General features: G+C 39.5%; 2 protein-coding genes across 9 annotated transcripts in view; both read right to left on the reverse strand.

Annotated features, from left to right (window-relative positions):
- The window catches only part of LOC122970753 (calcium-activated potassium channel subunit alpha-1-like), a 97900-nt gene extending 88449 nt beyond the window's left edge, over positions 1-9451 (reverse strand). The window contains exon 1 of one of the 6 annotated variants that reach the window (XM_044336941.1): positions 8514-9451. In XM_044336941.1, coding sequence (XP_044192876.1) covers positions 8514-8744 — 231 coding nt within the window. In that variant the 5' untranslated portion in view covers positions 8745-9451. The remainder of the gene's footprint in view (positions 1-8513) is intronic. The other 5 variants (XM_044336946.1, XM_044336943.1, XM_044336945.1 and 2 more) reach the window with 5 other exon arrangements.
- Positions 9452-10220: 769 nt separating this feature from the next.
- Positions 10221-26679, reverse strand: part of LOC122970752 (disks large homolog 5-like) — a 33235-nt gene continuing 16776 nt past the window's right edge. For 2 of the 3 annotated variants that reach the window (XM_044336939.1, XM_044336938.1), the window contains exons 13-34: positions 26442-26617; positions 26213-26316; positions 25458-25550; positions 23994-24995; positions 23505-23628; positions 23035-23179; positions 22076-22197; positions 21346-21429; positions 21080-21239; positions 20728-20799; positions 20019-20181; positions 19762-19895; positions 19126-19290; positions 18762-18945; positions 18392-18540; positions 17868-18038; positions 17517-17713; positions 16637-16780; positions 16194-16321; positions 15109-15218; positions 12959-13068; positions 10221-11336 (exon numbers count right to left, since the gene is read on the reverse strand). In XM_044336939.1, coding sequence (XP_044192874.1) covers positions 11233-11336; positions 12959-13068; positions 15109-15218; positions 16194-16321; positions 16637-16780; positions 17517-17713; positions 17868-18038; positions 18392-18540; positions 18762-18945; positions 19126-19290; positions 19762-19895; positions 20019-20181; positions 20728-20799; positions 21080-21239; positions 21346-21429; positions 22076-22197; positions 23035-23179; positions 23505-23628; positions 23994-24995; positions 25458-25550; positions 26213-26316; positions 26442-26617 — 3841 coding nt within the window. In that variant the 3' untranslated portion in view covers positions 10221-11232. The remainder of the gene's footprint in view (positions 11337-12958; positions 13069-15108; positions 15219-16193; positions 16322-16636; positions 16781-17516; positions 17714-17867; positions 18039-18391; positions 18541-18761; positions 18946-19125; positions 19291-19761; positions 19896-20018; positions 20182-20727; positions 20800-21079; positions 21240-21345; positions 21430-22075; positions 22198-23034; positions 23180-23504; positions 23629-23993; positions 24996-25457; positions 25551-26212; positions 26317-26441; positions 26618-26679) is intronic. The other variant, XM_044336940.1, reaches the window with a different exon arrangement.

The raw sequence follows: 26679 nt of genomic DNA on the forward strand, positions 1-26679 counted from the left end.
CCCTTAAGGAGATCAGGGTGAGTGGATCAAACTATGGGTTAGAGACTGAAAGGGAAAAGAACATGTTGTTTGCCTTGTCACTCAGCAGCCTGTTGAATGGATGTTAAACTGCAAAGGAATACAAAGCTATACAATAAACATGTAGGTTTCTAGTTTGAGGGCAGTAAACTGACAGTAATAGAAAGAAATGCTGCATGCTCCCAATTATTTGGAGAGTCTCTGGACAGCATGTACAGACTAACGGTTGTGTATGCTCAAAGCAAACTAGTTCATATGAAAGTGTCTATAGCTGTTCCAAATGGCCACACTCAAAGGTGAAGTGAAAAGACTGCCGTCACTGAGAGGGGTGAGACACAATACACATTCAAATAGCTGTAACAGTGCACAATTTTGCACAATGTTTCCTCAAAAGCATCCAGAGTGTTGCACTCAGTTGTGCCCCTGGCCAATTGCTGCATGACATGAGTGCGATTGTCAGATTGTCAGTTTCAGGAAGTCACAAAAAGGGTGAGACGCAGCACCCTCAATTCCATCATAGAGAGGGTGTAGGGAGAGGGGGTTTCAGGGGCTGTTTGACCATTTGACCACCACTTTGTTTAAAGCATGGTGGTCTATTTACAGTTCCTATAATATACTGATACCATATGATAAAAATGTCACAGAGTGGCTTCAACAGAACATATTTTACTATATGATGTAATAAATTAAAACAAATGCAAAGTTGGGTACAGTCAGAAAATACAATACTGATAACAGTGAAAAATCATAAGTGAACATAAGAAATCTTTTAAAAATATTATATTGTTATAAATTCTCACTAAGCTCGCTATAAAGTACTAAACCTTAGGTTGTAACAATACTTAACTTCTATATCATTGCTACAGAGACTTAGTAGAAATATTATACAGGGCCTATAATGATAAAGTAAGTGAACTGGTGCTCAAGATTTTTATTTCCTGTCATTGTCAATGTTTCAGTATTGATACTGCTTTCTTTTTTTATGCAGTCCTACTGAATAATATAACATCTCCTGTTACCCTCATGAGATATACCATATTTGGCATAATCAATTTCCTGTTTAGGCTTGTTACTTTTATGGAAAATTATTTGGGATTGGTTGAATAATAATAATAATAATAATAATAATAATAATAATAATGATAAGACTTAGTGGACATTTTTCACTATTCTCAGACAATGGGGTGTTTCTCCTCAGATTTCTGTCAGGAGCTGTATTTGTACAGTACAGTAATTGGCTGCAAGTTTTCCCATATATATTAAACATCTAGAGGGAGAGAAAAAAAACTGACAAAAACAGACAAATATCTGTACAATGTCCACATTTTCATGTCCATGTCTTATGCAATTAGACAGAAAACCTGCTTTACTGGGTGCACAGAGTTTATAAAATGACGCATTCATCAGGAAGAGGAGGTATAAAGAAACAAGATACTGAGTTGTATTAAGGGAAATGTTTTTTGGAGCATGACTCATACTGTATTAGAGACTAAAAGTTAAGATATCTGGCAATACAAAATCACTTAAGTACTCCTTTACAAAAGTGCAATAAAAAAAACATCCAATAAGAAAGATGCTCAGTAACTGTGTTTACAGCAGTCAATTTAGTAACTAGTCATGTGAACTAGTCATTGTGGAATTTAACAGTAAGCGAATATATTTTGACCAATAAAACTGCGTAACTAAATGTGCTTTAAACTGATTTACATAACTTCATGAAACACTTAGTTTGATGCAGTTATACGAGCATCTGACAGTGAACTTTCCTGTTTTAATGAATGAAATGACACAGGCTGCGTTGATGGAGGTGATAGCTCTTAAGTGGACTTAATTGGCATCATACTGTTATACCCCAGTACTTTAATGACTAAATATAATAATAATGAGAGCTGAAAACACACTGGTCGTGATATTTTTAATGCCAGTGAGGGCAGAGTTTAAAGACTGGTGATTCATGACATGCCACTGTCCAATTACTCTTTAAAGGGTCTGATTTCATGTGAAGGTCACATACAGGAAATGGGAAGATGTATAGCTGCCTTTTTTTTCTCCGTTATTTTTTATATTATTCTTCAAAGTCAATCATGGCATTTGTGAGCATGAATAGCAATTAAATTAGTCTTTTAGCCAATACTGCATTACTGAAAATCACCATTTCTGTTGTCATTAGTATTTCACATAACATTTCTGTGGATTTTGTCCTGAAAAGAAGAGTCTGTGTTTGTAGAAGTCATTTCTTTAGTTTTAGTTAGCTACCTAACCATTAAGAGGGTTACTGTGTTTTACTGGATTTTATTTTAATGAAATAAAAAAAGATGAGATACATTTTTAATGGCAACAGACACCAGAAAAGTACAAGTAGTCATTACAGACGCTCAGACAGCACATCTCCTCTTGGTCATTTTGATCAATTGTCTGAGCCTCCAAATTTAGGTTTCACTATCTCGCCTAAATCTAGTCCTCCTGACATCAGAGGTAATTGATCAACCATAATCGTTTCTCATAGGAGCGAGTGCATTAAACTAGAATAGAACATGTGGCTCGTGACACAATTTCTCTAAAAATGGGTAAATTATTTAAAAACATATTAATATAAATTGCATTAATAATGAATCAAGATATTCTCAGAGCAGGAAAAAAAACCTCCTGATATATCCGAGTCTCATAACTGATCTATGGCTGATCTATAGGGACTCTATCTGCTTCAGAGATGTACCATATACAGCACTTAACCCCGTGTTCTTCCAATTAGTGAATCACTAAATGAATGAACACAATTATTTGGCTAACATGAGTGCAGACATCAAAGAGCAGTGAAATTATGCCTCTAGTCTGCAGCTAAAATCAGCAGGAGTGTGAGAACATGGATGTTATGAGGAATCAGATGCTAAAATGGGCCTCTGTGTGTTATTTATGAATGACTCACCTGTTGATGAACATTATTAAAAACTATTTGAAATATCATATCGGCCCAAATATCTAATTATTTTTTATTCTGGAAATTACAGTTGAAAAGTGGGGGTTGTCTTATATTCGAGAACCAGACAGTTACATGTTCACAACATCAGATATTCTTTTTAAGTGGAAAAAGTACCGACTCCTACAAGGAGTGGTGCATTATGGGTTGTGTGTAGCTTTAATATGGCTAGGCTAGCAAGTGTCTTAAAGGGGACATATTATGCACCTTTACACATCTATATTTTTAATCTGGGGCTCTATTGGAATATCTTTGCATGATTTACAGTTTTAAAAATTCCTTATTTATCTTATACTGGCCTTTTATGCAGCCCCTCAGTTCAGCCTCTGTCTGAAACAGGCTGTTTTAGCTCCTATAGTAGTAGGATTTCACTAGTTTTTCTCATTCTTTACTTGAAACAAAAACTTCTCAAATACATCCGTACATGTTCAAGCTGGAATCCGCTCCGAAATATGATAGCGGACAACGTAAACAACACAAGGAAAAACTTTAGCAACAAAGGCTACGGAACAGACAGCTGTTTATGGGTATACACGACATCTCCGCAGAGGAAAAATCTGTTGGAATCAAAGCGTTCAGAGCAGGTTTAAGCCTGGGATTTTGACTTACAGGAAGCATTTCTACATATGTTACCCTCAAGTTTTGGAACTTTGATCATGTTTAGCATAGTTATCCAACATTGTAACAATATATAAATAACAGAAAATCACAAAAATCATAATATGTCCCCATTAGAGTCTATTTATGGTGTTTGTGTGAGAGTTAGTCAGCCCTGAAAGTGTTTAGTTTGTTCAGTTTAACCTGCAGGACTTCCTGAAGGGTTGTGTAATGTATTTTTCTGCCATAGAGGAAATAAATTAATGAGTGAAAACTAGTCCAAAGCGTCTTCTGACGACTTTAAAGCAGAAACATACTATGGACTGTATAATCTGTCAAGCTGCCAATTACCACGTCACAGATGATGAGGAGCTCAAAAAGACAAAACCAGGCAGTCTGAACTGCCTGAAAAAATGGTTTTGACCACTTTCAAGTGCCTGGAGTTTATATAAAAGTTCACGAAAATTACATATATAAAAATAAAGACCCAGTACATAGATGATATACACATGAACATCTGTCTACCAGCAGCAAGTGCATCTTTTGTCTTTCTGACTGACAAAAAGCAGCAGGCTCTGGCACTGTTGAGATGTTTAACAGTTGTGTTAATCTGAGACCTGTTGGATCCCAGATGGTGTAATGAGAGCCAAGCTGCACATGCTGGTTATATTATGCAACATGAGTAGCTAATACTTGCCTAACTAATTACACAGCCAATTAAACAGACATTGCAAATATATATTTATATTTATATATATATATACTCTCTTTAAAAAGAAGACTGACAAGTTAAACTGCTGGAACTGAGACTATTGTCAAAGGATTGATGGCCTAGATGTTAAATAAATGATGCCGCCTTCAAGTGCTTCTTCTTTTGAGTTCATACTGAAGAACAATGTGTCGTGTTCAAGCTCTCCTGGCTACAGATAAAGTGAAATGGACACTAACCAAATCAGTCTTGTTTTTTTGTTTTTTCTTTAATCCTGCAGCAGAGAGCTGTTTTGCTCAAAACTAACAACTCAATGTGTGTTTAAACATAAAAAATAATGTAGTAAATAATGGGTGAAATAAATATCATGTTAAAAATAAATAAAAATATGTGGTGGTGAGGGGCCTTTTTAAATACCTTGAACATGCAACATATTGGTCAATGATGAATCCACTTTTAAAGGGGACATATCATGCACATTTCCAGGTCTGTAATTATATTCTACTGAAGTAGAAAACTCATCATGTATCTTATATTGGCCCTTTATGCAGCCCCTCTGTCTGAAACAGGCTGTTTTAGCTCTTGTCTCTTTAAGGGCCCCCTCGCCATGAGTCCTCTCTGTTCTGATTGGCTAGTTCCAGAGTCTACATAATCAAACATTTGTAGTCGGATTTCCCTTATTTTTCTTGTTCTTTACTCGAAATATAAACTACTCAAATACATCCATACATGTCTGAGCCTGAATCCGAGTGGACAACGTCATCAACCCATAGCACAACCTTAGCAACAACCTTAACAACAAAGGCTACAGACTGGACAGCCATTTGTGGGCATCTGACGTCATTACGGGAAGGATGTAGAGTTAACATGGCAAACGAAGCGTTCGAAGCAGTTTTTGAGCATTTTACATATGTTCACCTCAAGTTTTGGAACTTGTTTAACATATGTTTAACACAGACATCTGACATCATAACAGTATAAAAATAGCAGAAAATCACAAAAAGGCATGATATGCCCCCTTTAAAAGAAAGTTCCCTGTAGGTTTGTGGTCTCTCAAACCTCCAGCAGCACAATAAAATACATCACTTCAATGAAACTTGCACACAGTGAGTCTGCAACATGACTGAGGAGCTGCCACAGCTCGTCAGTCCGTACTCCCATTGTGAGTATAGTGTCGTTTACAATAATTTCTTACTTCCTCCCAGACAGATAATAACCGTCATTTATCAGAACCTCACAAACGTCGACTTTCATCGATTACCATCTGACTGGGAAGGCAGAACTACAGACCAGGAGGCTCAGTCTCAGAGACATGACAGCTGCCCAGAACAGAACAGACCAGACCAGAGCGGGGCAGCGATTTCCCCAGAGAGGGGAAAACAAACAAAAAAGAGGAAACGGATTATCAAGTCCCATCTATGAACAATGCACCGAAAGCTCCTTGTTTGGGCTGCTAATGACATGCACAGACTGGGAGGGGGTGGGAGGTGTTCCTCCAACACAACCTGCCACATCTCACAGCCTAGACAACAGCATAACAGAGAGAGATTTACTCTTATAATGAAATCCTTTGCTTGCTAGTTGCTTAGCAACAAAAACACTGATTCATATGGCACATACCGTATGCGCCTGACACTGCACTTCCGACACTTTGGAGGAAGGTTGATTCTTGGATTAGAAAAGGAGGGTGAGAAGGAAGACAGGGCAGGAGTTACGAAACGAATGCCAGGAGAGCAAAAGGCACAGAGGGGAAGATTGGAAGTGAAAGAATGACCCCGTCTCTGGCTGACTCCCACAGAGATGGCACAACAGGTTGGTGGAGCTCACCAGCTTCACTTCAGCATCTGAACAAAATGTGACTGCTCTCTTGGATTCATACATGAACACTGTTCGACTGTGGAAAGGAACAACCTCATCCTGTTCTTACTATCAGATTGGATCACAGATGTATCTCTGTTCCATTTCTATTCATCTGTACATAAAATTTGGATGCAGGTTGACAGATTCAGATTCAGACAAATATTGTAACTAGAGCTGACTGGCAGAAAAATAATCAATAACTATTTTGTCAAGCAAGAATGCCAAAAACTCACTGCTTCTTGATTCTCAAATGTGAGGATTTGCTGTTTCTCTGTTTTACATCATTTCAAATTGAATATTTTAGGGTTTTTGACAGCTGGGCAGGAAAAAAAAAAAGAATTTATTGAGCTCTGGGAACTTGTGATGGGAAATCATCAATACTGAATTTTCAGTATTTTTTTGACATTTTAAGTCAAGCATATCCTATTTTATAATTATTATTTTTCTATTATATATAAGTAACAAATCACAAATTTGCCTCAATCTGTACAACAGAAAACTCAATTTATAAGACTGAAATTAATCGAATAATTAAACAAATGATCACCAGAATAAATCGGTAATGAAAATAATCATTGGTTGTTGCTGGTTACAATTAAGGCTACAACCAAAGCCTGGAAATGACACTGATGTCTCCTTCAAAAGGTCAGCACCACCCTGCCTGGATGCAGCCTTTGCCATTTCTCCTCTTCCATCCTGCCTGTCTGAGAGATTAATGCACATACAGTAAATTAGGTGAAGAGATGAACAGCTCCACCTCTGGCACCTTGATCAGTGAGTTTCTTTGTCCTTTAGCATATAAGAAAGACTACAAACTTAATATTTTTTCTCTGAAAAAAACAACTTAAAAAAGGACAAAAGAACATGAAAGCAACATGCTATTTTTTTCCCCCAAACACAGGACTGCGGCTGACTGAACGGCAGATTGTGTCGTAACAATTGTAAAGCAGAAGATCTAGTGGCAGTCTGCCTTAAACGTTATGAAAATGATTTCTAGGGATTACGCTGTGGAATGAGTGTTAACCTCCACACAGACATTCAGATACGCACCGCTGGCAAGAGAATGTCTGTTGGACGTCCAACAATGTCTGACCCGTGTATCAGCAGCTGACGAGCTCTGTATGTCCTGAACGAGCACAACTATTTCTGACTTTTGGAAATGTGTCAAACGAATAGTGCTGCACAGTTCACTGGAGGGTTTCAAGCAGGAAATAATCATGGCCGTAGAATATGTTGATGAGAAGATAAATTATAGGAAATTGTGCCACCAGTTAATACAATCTTTACGTTTCTGATCATTTCTGTCAATGCCTTAAAATGATAAAGAGTGGGTTCACCAAAATAACAAGAAATTGTGCCTCCAACCAAATAAAATGGGGGTGAATGGAAATTTGTAGTGATCAGGGCATCGAAAAAAAAAAGATTTATCTGCACTTAGAACAGTTTTCATAAGGCCTAATACTTCAGTAGAAACTAGTTCCAGTGCCAAATGATCACAGTGTGAGATCTGTGAGTCATTCACAGTAGCCAGAACATTGTTTATTTCTCTACTGTTTATAGCAGCACAAATGAAATTCCATTCACTTCCATTATATTGGGATGTAGGCAGAAGCCTGAGAGACAGATATCTCAAAACCTGAACAAATAAAACCACAAATTATCTACATGACCAGATACCACAGGTGGTATTACATGAGACAATGTTTTGGTAATTTGGTTGAACCTACCCTTCAAATATGACATGGTTAACATCATAGCAAGTCCACTACTAATGCATTTATTACGCATATCTTGTATTATATAATGACAATAAAACTGAACTATGAACTTTGAAACCTGACATGATTCGGAAAGGACATGAATATTTGTGCTTTTAAAACTCTTTAAATATGATGTATTTTATGCTTTTAGGTCCATCTAAAGATAATTAATATGTTTAAATATCAACCAACAGTTATGGAAGAGAAACCATTAATAATCCTCACAACCTGCTTGTCTTCTGGATCATTTTAAACCAGCCTAAAGGAACAAATTGAAGGTAGTTCACCAACAAGTGTCAGCTTCATGTATATGTGGAAACCTGCCCAGAAACACTTGTATCAAGTCCAAAAGTGAAATCATTTCAAGGTATCTCATTGTTACTGTATGTAAGATTAAACCAATAGGCATCAGAGTTCATTATTCAAAGTCATGCACTGTGCTCTCTGTTTAAGAGGCCTTAACACAGATTTAATTACGAGCCCATTTCATGAATCAAACTGGCTGGACACGCTGCTGTACGCACTGGCTGAAAGCCTGCGGTAAATATGCCATTTCAGTGTGGTTTGATGGTTATGAAATGATCGGACGTACCTTCTTTTTTGCGTTACAGTGGCAGCAGACAGTCCACAAGTATTTGAGAGTTCTCCACAGGAGGATTATGAAGAGACCCCCAAAGAAAGTGACCATGGAGGAGGCGAGGAAAGCCCACCACATCCGCTGGCCATTGCTGTCACAGGGCACGTCTGGAGAAAACGGGATGATCATATCCATCTTGGATATATGGATGGACGGATCCGAGTTGATTTTATCCCTTTTCGACATTATCGACTCCTGGTCATGTGCCAGCCCCTAAACAATCAACCCAACTGTGATTCAGGCGCTTTGGGGAGCTCCAGCCAGCGCCCCCTGATGCCACAGCGGCTCAGCCATGTTGAGTCAACCACCTTCCACTCCTCTGCCTTCTCATCTGGCTTCACTCGGCGAGAAAAAGTTGAGTCGACCGCAGACGCACGCACAATAATAAAAAAAAAAACTTCCTCTGAAATCAAGATATCAGTGGTGCGTCTCACGATGCGCGTTCATGACTGGGATTGCGCGTCATCCATTTGATCTGTGCGTAAAAATCACATTTTCTGGCAAACTCTCTAAAAACTCACGATTTCCCTGACATCCCCGATGGAAAAAGCTGTAGTTTGATTGTGGTGGTGGTGATGATGATGATGATGATGATGATGTGGAGAGACGTGTTGTCCTCGTCGGATGATGGTTCACTCACTCACTCCACCTTGTTTCACAGCGCAGCTTTCAGCAGCTCCGCACCGCGCACTGTTGAATGCGCTCCTCACGTTGAAGGTCGCAGTTTAGCGATATTCTTATCAGAGAGAAAAAAAAATGTCGGTTTCATGTGTTAAACAGCGGGTTCGGTCTATCTCGCTCTCCGGGCTCCGCCGGCCGCCCGTCACATCCATTTGTTGGAAGATGGCATCGCAGATTTACAGGTAGCGGGGGAGGAGCCATCAATAGCAGACGTCGATGCTTATCTGGATGTCTGGTTATTTATAGTGACCGCTTCATCAATTTTTGATGATTGTAACTTTGTGGTTACAGTCGTCTAACTGTGAAACTGTTACTTTTGTGGAGACACGTTCACTTTTATTACCGATTGACAGCCATGTTCAGAAATTACATTCAATTTCCAATAATGCGTTAACTACTGTAAACTTTTTTTCACGTCTTACTGACATAACATTAATGCGTCTGTTGTATAACACATCATAAGCTTAAGTACGTGTTCTCTATTTGTAATCAATTAGATGATTTACATTTTAGTCAGTAATTAACAAAAAAAGAGACACGTAAACATTTATTTTACAGCAATGAAGGTCTGTATGAATTAGGGATGATAAAGCAACTCCTGAAAGTATGAACTTATTTCGTGGATGCAGCATCTCCAACATATTTCAGCTCTTACAGTAAAGAAAAGAAAGAATCATTGCTGTTCAGCAGTTTGTAATATAAACTATGTGATAAACAATAATGACTGGAAAGTCTACTAAGTTCACATATAGGACTTTAAGAGGCAGCCCTGATGGTGTGGTATGAAGAGAAAAAAGAAAGAACGCTTACCAGTCTTACCTTCAGTAGTGTTTTACTCCCCCCAGTGGACAGAAAGTGCATTGATCCAAGTATTCTCTTGACAAATATCAGCTTGCTTTTTGTGAATTATTTAGTGAAAAAGCTCAAGACCTGATACAACCTACAATTAAAGACAGAAATAGAAAACACAGACCAGTTGCATTCCATTAAGTGTACCTTTTTTAATATTTTGTAGAAATATTAACCTTCATTATGAGAAAATCTGACCTAAAGTGTTTCATTCAACTTGATAACGTGATCTACTGAAAATCCAAGATGCGCACGTCAATATGTTTAGCTGACAGCCAACCACGAACCAGAAATAAAATATCCCTTCTTAAAAATTCCACTTGACAAAGATGAACAATATTTATAATCAATATTGGCAATATCAGTAGAACACACAAATTGGGACTTTGTGGTGAAACTATCATGCCTGCAGGAGGATTTATCAAGGAAGTTGTGGTGTTAATAAATCCAAGAACGGATAGTGATTAGCAAATATTTCAAGCTTGGCATGATATTATGTTTGAGGACTGAAATGATGTCAACAGAGGGAAAAAAATGGTGCATTCAGAGAACAAAATAGATACAAAACAGCCTAGAACTGCAACATAATGTGAAGGAAGCAAGTTTGCCCCGGTTTCTTCTCTATAAATAAGAACATTAATTGGAAAATATCATCTCTTCTATTAACTAGACAGCTACATCTGTATAACAAAAGGTTTAAAACCAACATCTTTGATTTGATTAGATAAATTAAATGGCAGGGAAATACATATAAATATAGAGAAGGGAACACAGTGGTCCATTCCATCTTCACTTAGAATAAAGTCTTCAGTTTGCATCAAAGCAAACTTCCTGTGGTCCAACATATTCAAAGTGGGATTAAAGGAGTGCTACTGGATATAAGGGAAAATAAAACATTCAAGTAAGCATTGTATTAAATACTAGTGTAAACAAATCTATCGGTAGTACAGTACATCACTATTGTAGTGGGAATATTACATCATCATCAGTGCTGATATTGCTATATGTGAAACCGTATTGGAGTTAACCGTGTTGTTTGCTAGATGTACCGATTCACTGCGTATCCCGAAATAAAATAAAACTTTGTGTAGCTGTACGTCCTCTCTGATGTTTAGCAGAGACATGCAGGTGAGAAGTGAGATTTCTACGGTGCTCCGTCTGGGATCCACAGTACTTTATTCTGTTCCTGCTCCACAATGGTCATGATCTGAGTGCAAATGTAGGAGACGCTGCCTCCTTGGACAACGCCTGCAACACAGTGAGGGTGGGGAGGTTTACAAAAGGGAGAGTTAAGCATGTATGTCTGATTTGGCCAAAGCTTTGCTCCTTGTATATACACATATAAGGCTGTAAATGGTGATTATTTACATTGAATCCATGAATCATTTAGTTTAAAAATGGTAGAAAAATCAAACAAATGTAGGGCTGCAACTGACTGGGTTTTGGAGATAAACAGTACTTCAGCAATGTGATCAGCTCCATTTCATGCTGTCTACCGCCCAATACTCCTGAGTTATAACGTCTGATAATTATAGTTCTCAGCGTTGTGGCTTGTGTGAAGAAGTTGGCTGGCCACCTCTCCCTGTTAGAGGGATCAGTGGTGGTATGTGTTCATTTCCAAAACCCTTCCCCATAAATCGCGTCCTTTTATAGAGCCATTAATCAGCTGGACAGTTGGGTCTCTCAGACTGGCTGCTGCTCCAGATACCAAACTTTAACTCAGATCTGTGATAGACTACAGAGATACTCTGCTCCAAAAACATGAGATGACCTCCAGAGCTTTTTGAGACTCATTATGGTTAAACTAGACCATAACAATTAACATGACTTATTGCAACTTGGTTTGCTGGAGATATTTTTGTATATTTTCCTCATTTTATTTTATGTATTCTGGTTTCTTTTTGGGACCCTTCCTGTGCAACATAGCCCCTAAAGTTAGTTCACCCAAATCCCATTTAACCCAACTGATGTCTATTAGTGCAGACAGGTTTGGTTGTATTTGCTCAGGTTTGAAGACATTAGCTGTTGAGATTTTGCCACCATCCCAATACAATGGGGATGTATTTTATTTTTATTCATAGTGCGTAAAGCATTCTAATATTACATTGGAAAAACTCAACTGAACTGTGTCTTTCAAGAAACTATGATGTAAATTATGTCGGGTTCAGGCTTGGCTTAAAAATGTGTTGCTTTATCCCAACTTCTGTCTCCTGTACTGTCTCACAAGGCCACGATGGAAAAATGTCCACATTTTTCAATACTTTGACCACCACAACTAGTCAACTAGGCTGCAACTGAAGATTGTTTTCATTATCGATCTACCGATTATTTAATTGATTAATCAATTCTTTGTTTTGTCTATAGAATATCCATTTAAGTTCCCCACAAATTCTTCAAATGTATTGTTTACTAATCAGGTACTAAGAAAAGCACTAAATCCTCCCATTTAAGAACCTGAAACCAGCTAATTTTTGGTATGTTTACTTAAAAAATATATCCTAAATTATTATCAAAATCGTTACAGATTAATGTTATGTTGATTGGCTAATTGATTAATCGCTGCAGCTCTACAAACAACTCATGTCTATATACCTCCACTGTACTCAAGTGGAACAATCTGCATGCATAGATACCACTGGGGGGTTAGTGTTGAAATATGATCCTTTAATAGGTCTAAGGTGACAAAGGAAAAAAAAAAAAAATCTGTTCAGCCCTGCAGTGACTCCCAAATGATAAATCGTATGCACATTTCTGATCTACCTCGTTTAGTACAATTACAGAGCACTGCAGATGTCTATATGCTCAAAATAATAATAATTATTATTACTATTATAAGTCCATGTGAATGAAAATCAGTCATTTCAACCAACCTGTGAAGAAGCGGCTGTACTCCTGCTCTGTCTTCTGCGCCGTCTCAAACTGCTCCTTGGAATGTTTCTGTGAGAGTTTATCCCGCAGGTACAAAGGGTCCTTCTGCTCTCTGAGAATACAAAATCAGCACCTGTCAGCACGCTAGAAAATCTCACTTCACGGTTCACACATGGATTCAATACCACCGCGTGGAAGGAGTCAGAGTCTGACAGATAAATAGAAGAACCTGTATGTCATTTTTGAGATCCGATTTTGAGATTACAGTGAATGTTCACACCTCATTAAGCATCATCATTGCCCAGTTGTTTTGTTGCTTTAAAGCTGTTCACTCTACTCACCACCCACAAACTCTCATCTCTTGACATCATGCTTTGTATGATTATGAGCTGGATTTCAACAGATTTATCTAAAACTCCAACCACAATGCAATCCTGAGCACTTTTAGTATCTTACTTTTGAAAATCTGAGGTGCAAAATTTTTTATTTGTCCATAAATATGTCACTTCCCTTACTCTGACCTGACTGGATGATAATATTTGCACTGACATAACTTCAAAAGTGTATCTGTAGTATACAACAGCATACTGTGGTGCTACAGGAAATTCAGTTGAGATTTACCAGATGGTTATGTATGTTTTTGGCTAACTCACTGAATACCTGCAAAATAAAAGTAGTTTATCATATTGAAAAGCAAAAATCCTGTAAATCCACAAAACCTTCCTTCTCACTGACTGGTAGCATTGTCTACAATTGACTAAAACAATCAAAAGATATTGTCTTTAAGGGAAATTTCAGTATGTATCACCATATATACAATGCAGCTCTATCAGGTACTACATACGTAAGTCTAGACAAAACACTGCAGAGCTTTAATGAGATCCCTCCACTGTAAACCCTTCCATGTGACTGCTCGGTCCTCAGTTTCCATCCAGTGGGAGCTCCTGACCTAACCCAGAATCACACTCCCATCTCTCCCTGGCACTCAGTATGCTGTCAACATATTGGTCTGCTGATGCCTCCCGGAGGATAAAAAAAAACCATGAAAAAGCTCAAGCTTCTGTGAATCGCTGTAGCGGGCAGGAGGTGGGAGGTGTGTTTGTGTGTACGTGGCGGCGGCAGGTGGGGGCAGTGAGTGTTTTAGCCACCTACGCCACGGAGCGGAGCCACAGGCCCTGCGAGCTCTCTCTGGACAGCTGGCACTCAGCTGATGACAGCGAAGGCTTAGTAGGAATCAATCTCCACCATGTTTGCCTGCTGCACCGCTTCATAGATGTGTGGGTGTGTATGTGTGTGGCTGAGAAAGCCTGTTTCTGCCAGACCCGAGTCAGTCTTTATTTGTGCGTGCATGCATGTGTGTGTGTGTGTGTGTGTGTGTGTGTGTGCGTACCATGCTGGGGGTTCAGCAGATTTAATCTTCCCCATGCGATTAAAAATGAAAAAGCAGAGGGATCTTTGAGATATCACAATCATCCTATCAAAACCTCGGCAGGTGGTGGAAGAGACCAGGCTGTGGTTTCTGAACTAATGACACTGTGATCAAATCAGGTTGATCAATTAGTTTTTGTTGTGTCTGCAGGATGAATATGATTATGAAAGCAGCAAGACGTCTGCAGATGTCAATTTCCAGTGTCTGTCTTGACTGGAAGGAGAACTGGCACCAACATAGATGAAAATTTAGTTTGGATAATATGAAATTGTGCAGCTGAGTTATTCTAACATCCATCCTCTCAATTAAAACAACGTGCTGAGTTGGAAAAAGATGCATTTATACCAAATAATCTTGTACATTTGTATGCAAACTGTTTTTGATTGAAACATTTTTGATTATATATGAATATAATGTTTAATCAGTTAACTGCAAAGTTAGAACAGATACTTGAATTAGATGCTATAGACACTGAAGTGTGCTTGGATCCCTTGTGTGCATTAATGATTTATATTTTGATATTTCTTTGGGCATAAATGTCTGTAAAATCAAATTTTCTTAACACTTTATTCTATATGACCAAAAAAAGTTGAAAGATCTGAACTTATTGAGTAAACGGCAACGGCACCAAAACACAAAGCACGCTTGACACACACTTGACATGTCTTCAGGCAAGAAAGAAAGAAAAATAACAAACACTTTTGAAGGCATGAAATTACTCACTTTATCTGCTTGGCATTTTTGTAGCGTATGAATATGACGATTGGGTAGATGTGAACGCTGTGAAGACGTTCGATGGCGTGAGGGGCAATGTCAAGTAAACAGTGACAGTCCTATGAGAGAAAAAATGACAGCAAAAGACTGTGTGAGAAATGAGGGATGGTTCAAAGCATAATGTTGCAAAAAAATATGCCAAAAAATACAGAAGCTTACTTTTGTTTCTCATACTTCTTCATGGTTTTGGCTACATAACTAAAAATACAACATAAAGTTGACATTAAAGCTAAAATTTAGGTTGGTTGGACTCAAGTTGAGCACATAATTGTTTCCTGGTAGTTGTCAGACATGTGGGTAGAGTAATTTACACAGCTGCTTGACTCCAGTTTTGGACATCCATTCATCAATTCATCTCTTATTCAGGTTGCAGTGGCAGCAGGCTAAGCCAAATATCCCACACTGTTTATCCTACTCCTCAGCCATGGGCTCCAGATCCTCCTGGAGGATCTCAAAGCTTTTACCAGGCCAGATGGGACATGCAGTATAATCCCTCTGGAGTGTTGTGGGTCTGCCCTGGTGTCATCTCTGCAGGGAGGTGCACTGAGGCATCTTATTCAATCTTATTCAAATGCTCAAACCACCCTCAACTGGCTGCTTCTAGTGTGATAGAGCAGAAGTTCTATTCAGAGCTTATTCTGGATGTTATGTGCTTCTCACTTTCTCCCTACGATTAAGACCAGACACGCTGCAGAGGAAACTCAAATATCCAATCTGCCAGTAGTCTTACATCTTCATAAGAACCTGAGATTTCATTTCATATCTGGCCAACCCAGGAGGGTAGAACAACTTTATTGTCTCTTCAGGAAACTCCAAACTTAACACAGACAAATCTGACATCTGAATACTAATGCACAGACATGGTATTAAATACAGACAGACTTTGCTGTACTTTGTAGACTGGTTGTAAATAAACTTTGATATTAAGGATTATAAAAGAATAAGTAATCATAAAAAAAGGATTATTGAGTCCGCAGTTACCATTTCACAAAGCTCTGGTATAGAAAACTGTGAGACAACTGAGATGAATTTACCTTCTCTGTGATCTCTTTTATTGATGCCACAGTTGTCACGTCAAAATGGCCGCTCCGCCGTTTGTAGTCGATGAACACGCAATCCTTCACGCCCCGCTCAATCGCCTGCTGAGATGCCTTCATAATCTCTAGAAGGGGGAAAAAAAGGGTTTTTAAAAATAGTAGAATTCACATCAACTAAATTATTTACTTCCTTGAAGTTATTTTATTAATTTTAAGCACGCTACCACTAAAAGGTGGCCTTAAGCAAGAGACCCAACCTCCCACTGCAAGAGTGGAGCTGCTTAGTGGCCAACAGATCAGACTGGTTGCACTGGGCAGCTTCCAGGTAAAACTAGTCTGTACAGTATGACATCAATGATACTAACCTGATGGACGCGTCAAATCTTTGATGAATAAAATAAACTCATTACAGACTCAGTGTGATGTGTACACAAGCTCACCAGGCAAACAGCGACAGAACTTGTCGGGAACCTCCTTCACCAACATGTCCTTACTGGCCTCCACTAATGGACCTATGATCAACACCGGTCTGGGGAACGAGCACTCCACCTTCTGAACTCGCTGGTACATCAGGCTCACTCCGTCTGGGCAGGAAGTACAGAAATATATTAATGTTCATTCCAAAATACACAAGACAGCGCAGAAGTACACCGAGATACAGCTACCCTGTAATAACCACAGTCATGACTTTCTGTATCTCTGCTTTTTATAGCATCAGCCTGCTTTATAAACACACTCATACCTGGGAGCTGCCTGACACATCCAGACACCAACAGCTGAAGCTTTATTACTTTGCTCAGCAGTACTTAAATTTGCTGTCACTATACAGTATGTTTGTATTCTCCATTCAGATATTTCTACCTGGTCACAAGCCTGATTTTTCTTTGCTTGAGGATGCTGATGCACAAAAAAACGTTAATAGTTAGTATTTTCATTCCAGGTATAAAAAATGACTTTTTCTCCAGTAGATTTATCTGATGACTTTAGTGCAAATTAATTCAATAAATATGAGATATATTTTACTGCTGGTGGATAAAAAAAAATCTCAACTGTCAACTTTTTGCTGACTCAGTGCTCAATGATTGCAGTTTACACATTAGAATGAACTCAACCTGATCTAGACTATCAATCACTTGTTTTCTTTCAACTTTCTTTGTAATTTTTACTTACAATGAGTATGCAGGACTTTCCACTGAATACATCTTTCACCACCACTACGACAAAGTTCACGCTAGAAGTCTATGGGTAATCTAGGGCTTCTCATTACGTGTCTGGTCTTGTGTATTGCTAATAAACCTGCCTCAGTAGATGATTACTCACCCTCTGTGATGGGTAAAGAATCTGTGCTTATGGCGTCCAGAGCCATCAGGTCCTTCCCGTCCTTGGATCCGCTGCGTTTGTGCTTCAGCCTTCGGCGGAAGAAGGACCTCCGCGCGGCTGCAGATAGAGTCTTACTGGTGCCGTTATCATCTTTCATGTCGGCCATGCCGTGTCTCCTGTAGAAGTCCTGGTCCATCCTAATGGAGACATTTCAGCATGTTCACATGTTCCTTAACATCTAAGCTTGAATAAAGAAATACTTGACTAGATAACTACAGATGACATGCTTGATGGGGGTAAATACATAACCTCCAGTGTGTAAAAGTAGATTAAACTATAGCCTGGTCTTACATGTATTTACTTGGAATCTGCCCTTTTTCCAGCTTCTGTGCATTCTCGTCAAGTTGCCAGGCCATCCAGTAGCCAAAATTGCCATTTGGTAGTGTATCTTCAACATACAGGATGTCATCTTTTTTAAAGCTGAGTTCCTGCTCCACTTCTGCCACCCTCTCATAAAGTGCTCTGACAACAGATGAACAATAAAACAGTTATGCTGAACACATTCCTCTGACCTTATGGGGGAAACAAGAGAACAGCAGATTGAGAGACCACTTCGCAGAATATTAAAAACATTTAGAGCATGTAAGACCCAATTCCCCAAAACTGGTATGAAGATTCCTTTCTGCCTGCTTTGTTAGGCCTCTTAAACACCTCCAAACATCTACGGTTGTAACTAATTACTGGACTTGCCTGTCTTATGTTTCTATATTCTGTTGGCTTCAATGCTTGATACAAAATCTAATTTTGCCCCACTGATGTTGAAACTTTAGCTACTCTGTCACCAGTTTGGATTGTTTCATAATAACTGATGGTACCTTATAAAAAATCCATCTCCAGGCGAATCTTTAAGTGCAGCGAGTTCTTCCACACAGTTCTGGACCTTGAATGTGATTGTTTCAGCCGGTTTTAACATTTCCAGGTAAGCTTCTTCTTTAGTTTTGTTCTTCATACTGATGCCGTTGTACTGTATGAAAACATCAATTACACAGCTGACAAAAGGACACTGAGCTAGGCTGCCAACACAGAATGACTCATCATATTCAGTAAAAGCAATCCTAACAATGCATAACAGTTATGAAGACACAGCCAGTTATAAAGAGGAGGTTGTACTTATAAAGTAGAAGCAGTTCTTGAACTTTGTGCACATGACCTTCTTAGTGAGTGACTAATAAACAGTGCAGATACCTCCAGTATCAAGTCTCCAGGCAGCAGGCCATCAGGACATTTAGCAGGGCTGTCATCCTCCAGACTCTCTACAAAGATGCCATACAAGTTTCCTCCACAGATCTGAACTCCCAGCTCCACATGGATCCTCTTTAACCTCACTAGTCGAGGCTCTGCAGCCCGGCGCAAACTTGAACCAGGAACCCTGGAGAAAAACCTCAGTCATTCCCAACACATTGTCTCCCTACAGCATCTGCATTTATTTTCTATAGTAATGCAAAATGGTCACCAGCCAGTATTCACCATGAAATAATTGTCACTGAATGTGAAATACGGTAATAAACTGAACCTAAAAATCAATATCAGTGTTGCAGTCCAGTCCTACCTAAAGGAGCTGTGAGGGCTGGTGGCAGGAGTTGTCTGTTTGGACGGTGGTGTCATGGTGCCCTCATCCTGCTCACTAAGCGTATCGATGGTAGAGTGATTATCTGGTGTGGTAGCGCCACTGTCCTGGGGAGTTGGCTGGTTGCTGATGGACTCCATCCGAGAACTGAGGAGAACAGAAAAATATTAAACTCTTTGCTAAATTTCTTAAAATAAAAGCTAATGAGATTCAGAGAGGATGTCAATCTCAAAAACATAGATTATTCACTGTTTAAGCAGATTTTTACAGAGCATGCAAACATATTTTAAAAAAATGTTTCTTCTATGTTTAGTGTTTGTATTTGTTATTTCATCTCAGTTACATAAGCCACTCGTTTTGCCCTGTTTGTTGTTTGCACTGCAGTATGTTGATGTTTGGTTGTGTACTCATAATGTGTTGTTTGCTGAGAACACAGTGTTATGTGTTCATGTATTGACTGAATTTAGCATAACAAATCCATTCATTCTTTCACATTATACTGAAAATAACTCTGATAGACACTGAAGCTCCAGATTTCTTTGCCAGATTCATTTGATCTAAAATTCATGAGACCAATCTGTGTAAATTGTCGTTGTGGTGTTTGACTCTCCCTCTTACCCTGAACGAGAGTGGTTGCCCAGCTGAAACATGTGAGGATTATACTGAGCCAAAATGGTGACAGTGTCACATTGCTGCCCGATCACCAGCCGTGCCTGCTGCTCATTGGCATTCCGGAGGTTGATTCCATTAAACTGGAAAGAGCAGTGATTCATTAGAAACAGAAAGAAAGGAGATATATATATACACACACACACACACACATATATATACACACACAGCTATATATTTTAAAAGAAGTGCATTGGCTGCTGTACCTCGAGGAGTTGGTCTCCGTACTTTAAACGTGCTTGGTGTGCGATGCTGCCTGCTGTCACTTTGGAGACGAACACTCCGCCGTTTTCTCCACTCACAATGGAAATCCCCAGTGGTTCTGCTCCTTTCTGCACTGTCACATTGCGTGGCTCCTCCAAGTATGGCCTTCAGAGGAAAAGAGGAACACGTTGTTTAACTGTGATATTGTAACATCTGTGGGAAACCATGAAGACTTGCTGGAACTGCAACATGTGACTATAAAAAAGATATAAACTATAATACCAAATAAAATTCATAGGAGAAGCTGTTGCCTGTAATCTGATGTTTCAATGCAATGTAGCTCTCTGTATTTTGTTTCTCATCTGATTCCTTTACAGCAAAGATGCATTGCTAACCCATGAGAGGTCTCGACAATAACATATGGAAGCTGTGTGGAGTATGCCGAGTGCATTTCAGAGTCTCAAAGTCATGCAATCATACAAAATTCAACAGCATTCTGAATTAATAACAAGCAGAAAAAAGATGTCTTAAAGAGATACGTATCCATTACCTTTCATTATCAAGGCTATTAAACATTCAAACATTTAGTGCCACTGCTGCTAAGCAGGGCTAGAATATAACATATCTGCAGTGTGTACATGGAAAGTCTTCAGATCCTTGCTGTAATGATCTAGCGGTACAAATATTTCCCACAAGCAGCACAGGACAAACCTCAAGCTTCTTAAAGAGAAGAACTTGGGCTTAACTGCTATTGGAAGTCTGACAGAAGGAGGAGAGACAAATCTGAGAAAGAGATTGAGAGAAGAAAAAGGGGTGATCACCCAAACCAGGAGAGAAAGATTTCATGTTATAATGACCTACAACAGAGAGGAAAGAGGAAGAGAAAATGATAGATGGTGCGTCAGTGTTCTAACAATATGAGATGGAGGCTCACAGCTTTGTTTACTGCTTTGCAAGCACTTCATCAAAATGAAACAGACAGAGGTACAGACAAATGGTGGAAAACATGTCGTGTTCTGCTGAATGATGGTAGTATAATGACCCAGACAAGGGGCTGGCCTACCCATCCTTCCGCCTGTCACCAACTGGAGCAGGGCTGACTGATATTCTGGGCTGGGTGGAAATGGAGCTCTGCGATTGGCTGCTTGTGAAAGACGATGTGTCCAGGTTGACAGGGGACATTGGAGGTGTTGGGCTGCTACACTCCGAATGGGAAAGGGAGCCTAGAGTGACAAAAAAGAAAGGCATGAATTCAGACACGCCTTTTTTTTTTTTTAAAGCTGTAATAATGCAGCTAACAGACCGTGTTGCTGCTAGACTAATCAGTACCTCTGTCAGATCCAGTGGAGCGAGGATAACGAGTTGGGGGGATCTTAATGCGTTCTGCCCTAAACTGCGAAGTACTTAAGGAGCCTAAAAAGCACCACAAACAGAAGAATTTATTTAAAAAGAAGCCTGTTCACCCAAATTATGAGAAACAAAACAAAAACATTCTTACTTAACTATTGTTATCAAGCCATGCAGATACAAGGTTTCCTTCAGGAAACTGATCAGTGAACCTGGGGAGCTGTTTTTCCTGACATTGCGATAGGCTGCTCTGATTAATTACGTGAAGCAAATGTGGCCAATCACTCACTGTCATCTCCTAAGCTGAGTCAGGAGATGTCAATTTGCTAAATGACAGTCCAAACTCTCATTAAATATGCAGCCTCTGCTGTGCAATATACATTTATACCTCCGCTCTTTTTCTCTGATGGTAGATTCTATATTTTATAAGTATAATACTGTAATTTCTTCTGACGTTTGTGAAGGCAGAAACAATGTCCTGGTTACTTACTACTGCCAAAGAAATAGTTCCTATAAAAACTTTTCACAGTAATGTCTGTGGACCATCCAGAAAAAAATCAAACCATAACTATCTGCATGACTGGAGGTAAGACAAAAGTTGTTTTTTGTAATTTGGATGAACTGACTTAACCATGAGGATATACAGCAACAGATCATTTATGGGACATATTACACAAGTTATGATTTGCGTAAACTAGGACTCTATATGTACCCAGTCTGGTACTGGAGGGGAGGGAGTTGGTGCTGTGTGATGGTTGACTGCAGCTCGTCTCAGTCACCTCTCCAGTGCGTTTGTGGCTGAGGTCCAGACTGAGGTGACCTTGATGCTGGGGGCTAAAAGTGGAAAAAAAAGGCCTCAGTAAGTCCCCTGGCAGTCAATTATTCAACCCAGAGCAAGATATAATTCGCCCCATGCCATCTGTTTTTTTGAGATCTGGGGCAAGGTTAACAATGTTGTTTTGTAAAATAAAATGCACCATCACTACATCACAGGATTTATTAAATCACTGTTAAATGTTCTAAAACAATACAAGGGCCGCAACTAATGACTAATACATTCACTATCAATCTAAGAATTAATTGTTATGTCTATGAAATATCAAAAATATAGCAAAACATTTCCATCACAAGTTCCCAGAGTTCAAGGTGAAATTGCTTGTGTTGTCTGACCAACAGATCAAAACCCAAGGATATTCAATTTACAGTGATATTGAACAGACAGCAGCAGTAAAACCTCACATTTGAGAAGCTGGAAACAGAGAATGTTCTGTATTTTTGCTTGATGAAAAGTACTGATCAAATATCAAAACTGTTGTTTATTAATCAAATTGTTTCAACACTAAATATATGATATTAAAAAGGTAAAAAATAAAATTTGTTGATTATTTGCAGGAGAAGCTGGACCTACTTGTCACTAAACATATAGGCACAGGTGTACATAACAACATGAATGATGGCTAAAGGTCTCTCCGTCCTGGTTTCATGGCTCACTGTCACACTGTCATGGTTTACTGGGACACTTTAACAGAACAGAGCCATGGTTAATATTAAATCAGTAACACCTGTGCTTTTCCTACTATGACAAGTCAAACTGTCTGCTGTGAGGAAGACCTATTAGTGTGACCTATCAAGAATGCAGAGGGGCAGGAAAAGACTGCCAGATGTTTACACCTTGTGTGTGAATGTGTGTGGACGCCTGAACTGGGGGCTGGAGGGCAGTTGTTGGTCTGGATCTCATGGCTCCAGGCAGTGTAGACCGGGTTCCTCATCACAGCCGTCACAGCAGTACACGGGGCTAAACCTCGCTGTGCTGGGTCTAGAGGAACACAAAGGGCCAAAACACAGATCATATCAGACTCAACACAGGCATTGTGATGAGAAATATTGAACGTCTCAACACTAGTGACAAAATTTACATGATGATTTATAAATTATGGAGATCACAAGTACATCGAATACCTTAAATGTCAAACAATTTTACAAATAAATATAACAACTTGTATTACATCTCAAGTGTAGAGACTCTTTTAATGTCATTTGATACAGAAATGCATGTTGCATTCAAATGCCAGTGAAAAACAGATTGACAACTCAGCAGGACATGTGAAACAGAACAGGTAAAGTTGTTTCTGATAACTTACGTGCTGTGATGCTGCTGTAGCTGGGGGGTGCAAAAGGCATGCTGTACCGATTAGTTCGCATAGGAGAGAAGCGTAACAAGTCCATTGGCTCAGGGGAGTGCTCGTCGTTAGAGAAACTCTGTACCTGGAAAAAGCAAACAATCATCTAATAAGAAAAAGGGCTGTAACCAACAATTATTTTTTCAATTACTGTAATCAATTTATAGTTTACAACAATCAATAACAACAATCCAAAACACAAAGATATTCATTCACAGAGAAAAGCAGCAGATCATCAGAACCATCATATATATTTGGCAGTTTTGCTTGATAAATTACTAAAACTATTAATTAATTATGAAGGTGAAATAATGTTTCGTTTTGTCAACTAATCAGTTAATTGGAAAAGTGTTTAACCACTAAATTTAGAAACAGAAAACAGATGGCTTACTATAAACATACACGTGTCAAAAAGCATGCCAGATCAGGTTAGGACATCATCTCAGTTACCTGCATTGGAACGGGAATGTGTAAAGGAGTCACATTTCGCCGTAGTGCCGGTGCTGATTTTGGCCTGTACCTCCTCTTTTCCTGCTCCTCTGCCCTGCGTCGACTCCCCTCTTCCTCCGCAGGTTTCTTGGCGCCTACCTTTGACTCTCCTGGAGGAGCATCGGTGTAGTAGAGCTTATTTCCTGCCTCTCCCTCTTCCTGTGGGCTTGTAGCTTGGGCCAGGGAGACTGGGGGGACGCTGGTGGCGATGGTCGAGTCCGATGCCGAGCTATTCTGCTGGCGATGCTTGAACCTGAACGAGTCGCTCCTGGCTGGAGGGGTGGGGGGTGTTGTAGTAGATTCAGATATTGAGCTCTGTGGTGAGTGTTTGGGCAACTGGGAAAGAGACATGTAGTCCAGTTTTGGAGGTGCCTCAGGTCTCCTGAAAACATTTACGTCAAAGATGGACTTCCTCTGTTTGGGTTTGGGTTTTTTGTAGATGGAGAGCTGGAACTCTGGAACAGAAGCTCCCGCTATGACTTTTGGCCACGTGCCTCCGCTGGGCTTCACTGGTGAGCTCTGCCCTTGGTCCGCAGCGCTCTGCGGGGAGCTGCAGTCGGAGTGCACGGGGGTGAAGGTGAAGGGGCGACGGTGGAGCTCCTGCCTCCTGTAGCAAAAGTCTGGGTGGGGCTCTTGGGGACTGTGGGAGGAGGAGGAGGGGGTTCCTTGGTGAGAAAGGGAGCGGGAGTGTAGAGAGCTGTTGGAAAAGGGTTTGTGGTGGCAATGAATGCTGCCGCTGCTGCTGTCCAGAGAATCACCTGTATCCTTACACGCGTCATCGTCCCTGCCGCTCAAGTCACAGCTGCAAATGTCTGTTTGTGTGGAGCAGTTGTGCTTGGAGCAGTTGTGTTTAGAGTTCCTGCAGTTCCTGGCGTGGATCTCACAGGACTGGAGCCTAGAGGTCTTTTCCGAATCTCTCAAACTTTCAAATAAACTCTGGCCGGAGCAGCTCTGTGGGAGGAACTGTTGACAAAGGGAGGTGATCAAATACCTGTTGTTTTTTCAGTGTTATGGAATTGAAGCATACAAGGGCTACCTTTGCACCTTTCTATCATTAAAAAGGTCTAAATATGTTCCTCACATTACTATATTATAAAAGTCTGCTGTTTTTTCTTTAAACATAATTTGTTGTTTCTCAAAATTGGATGGTTGAGTGAGTGAAGTGTTGACAATGAACACTAACTCAAAGACCAGCTAATTAGTAATATCAGCACTATAAATGATTTTTTTTACAATTTATTTTCATAGAGGCTGTTGAAATTAAGATTTATAATGAACTACTATTATACACAGCATGATTAAAATGCTGCTTTAATAATATTTTACTGATTTTGAAAAGATTACAGGTTTAATGACACTTCCATACACGGTAAATTAATCTTTTCCCTGCAGTGGTACTTTTTTATGTGTGTCTGAGGACTTCACCTTCATGAGGGAGATGCTGAGAGAATCACGGCAGTTCCTCAGTAGAGCTTCACATTCAGAGAGCAACTTGTTATCAAGTGTGATTCCGTTAATCTGTAGTGGACAAAAAAATAAGATGAGAAAAATGTCTTTGCCTCCATACACAACATAGTATATTATGCATGTCACCCTCACAGAGTCATATGTATGGGAATTACAGAGTTCACAAATGTCCATACTGTATATGATTCTAACTTGGTTTTGAGTATGAAGTACATTCACACTGGAAAAGCGTGAAAACTAGTCAAAGATGTTTAAATGCATACTAAACAAACATGATTTGATGAGCTGCTTGTGGCTGAAAAAACTAATTGTGAACAGTGGTGACAAAGCTCCATTAACATCTCAAAGTCAGAAAATCTTTAGAAAAACATTTTGGTTTTTCCAAATCTGATACTGGCAGGAGCTTTCCAAAGCTGCAGTTGACTGCTCGTCTTGTATTATTTCCTGTTAGTAAAAAATGGTAAAATACATAACTTTCTTGTATACTATCAGCCAAAAAGTGTACAATGAAAAATAGTGCAGTGAATGTACACTGTATAATATAGTATTAGTATATAGTGTAGATTTGGGAACCAGCAACAGTGTTTTCCTTTATTTAAACACCACATTGTACAGTAGAGGGCACTAGAGGCCCATCAATAGCAGTGGCATGGCCTTAAATGAGCATCATTACTTTCCAAATAACTTAAACAAAATCTTGCCAGCATACTCACAGCTAACAGTCTATCCCCGATAGTAAGAGCACCGTCTCTGACAGCTGGACTGCCTGGAGCCAACGTGGCAACAAACACTCCACTTTCCAGGCCTATGCCACAGTCTGAGAGGTAAGATGGAAAAAGAATGAATTCTATACAAATCTATACAGTTAAATAATCTTTAAACATGTAATTTGCTGTGTTTTTTAAATGTTAATAGTAAAGTTTATTTCTTGATGGAGCTGACCTTGGTGCCCAGCGAGGTTTATCTGGATCGGAGTGATGACGCGTCCTCCTAGTGACTTTCTTCTGCGAACCACCATATTGATCACTCCTTCTCCACTCAGCACTGCTTTGATCACCTGCTTCCTATCCTTGTTGGTCAGGTCTACATCATTAATTTTCAACAACCAATCATTCACCCTGCGAAGAGAGAACAGTGAGTGTCTTTAAAATCGAAATTTGTCACAGAAAACTACTGATGA

The sequence above is a fragment of the Thunnus albacares genome, chromosome 20 (genome assembly GCF_914725855.1).
Source record: "Thunnus albacares chromosome 20, fThuAlb1.1, whole genome shotgun sequence".
Taxonomy (NCBI): Eukaryota; Metazoa; Chordata; class Actinopteri; order Scombriformes; family Scombridae; genus Thunnus; species Thunnus albacares.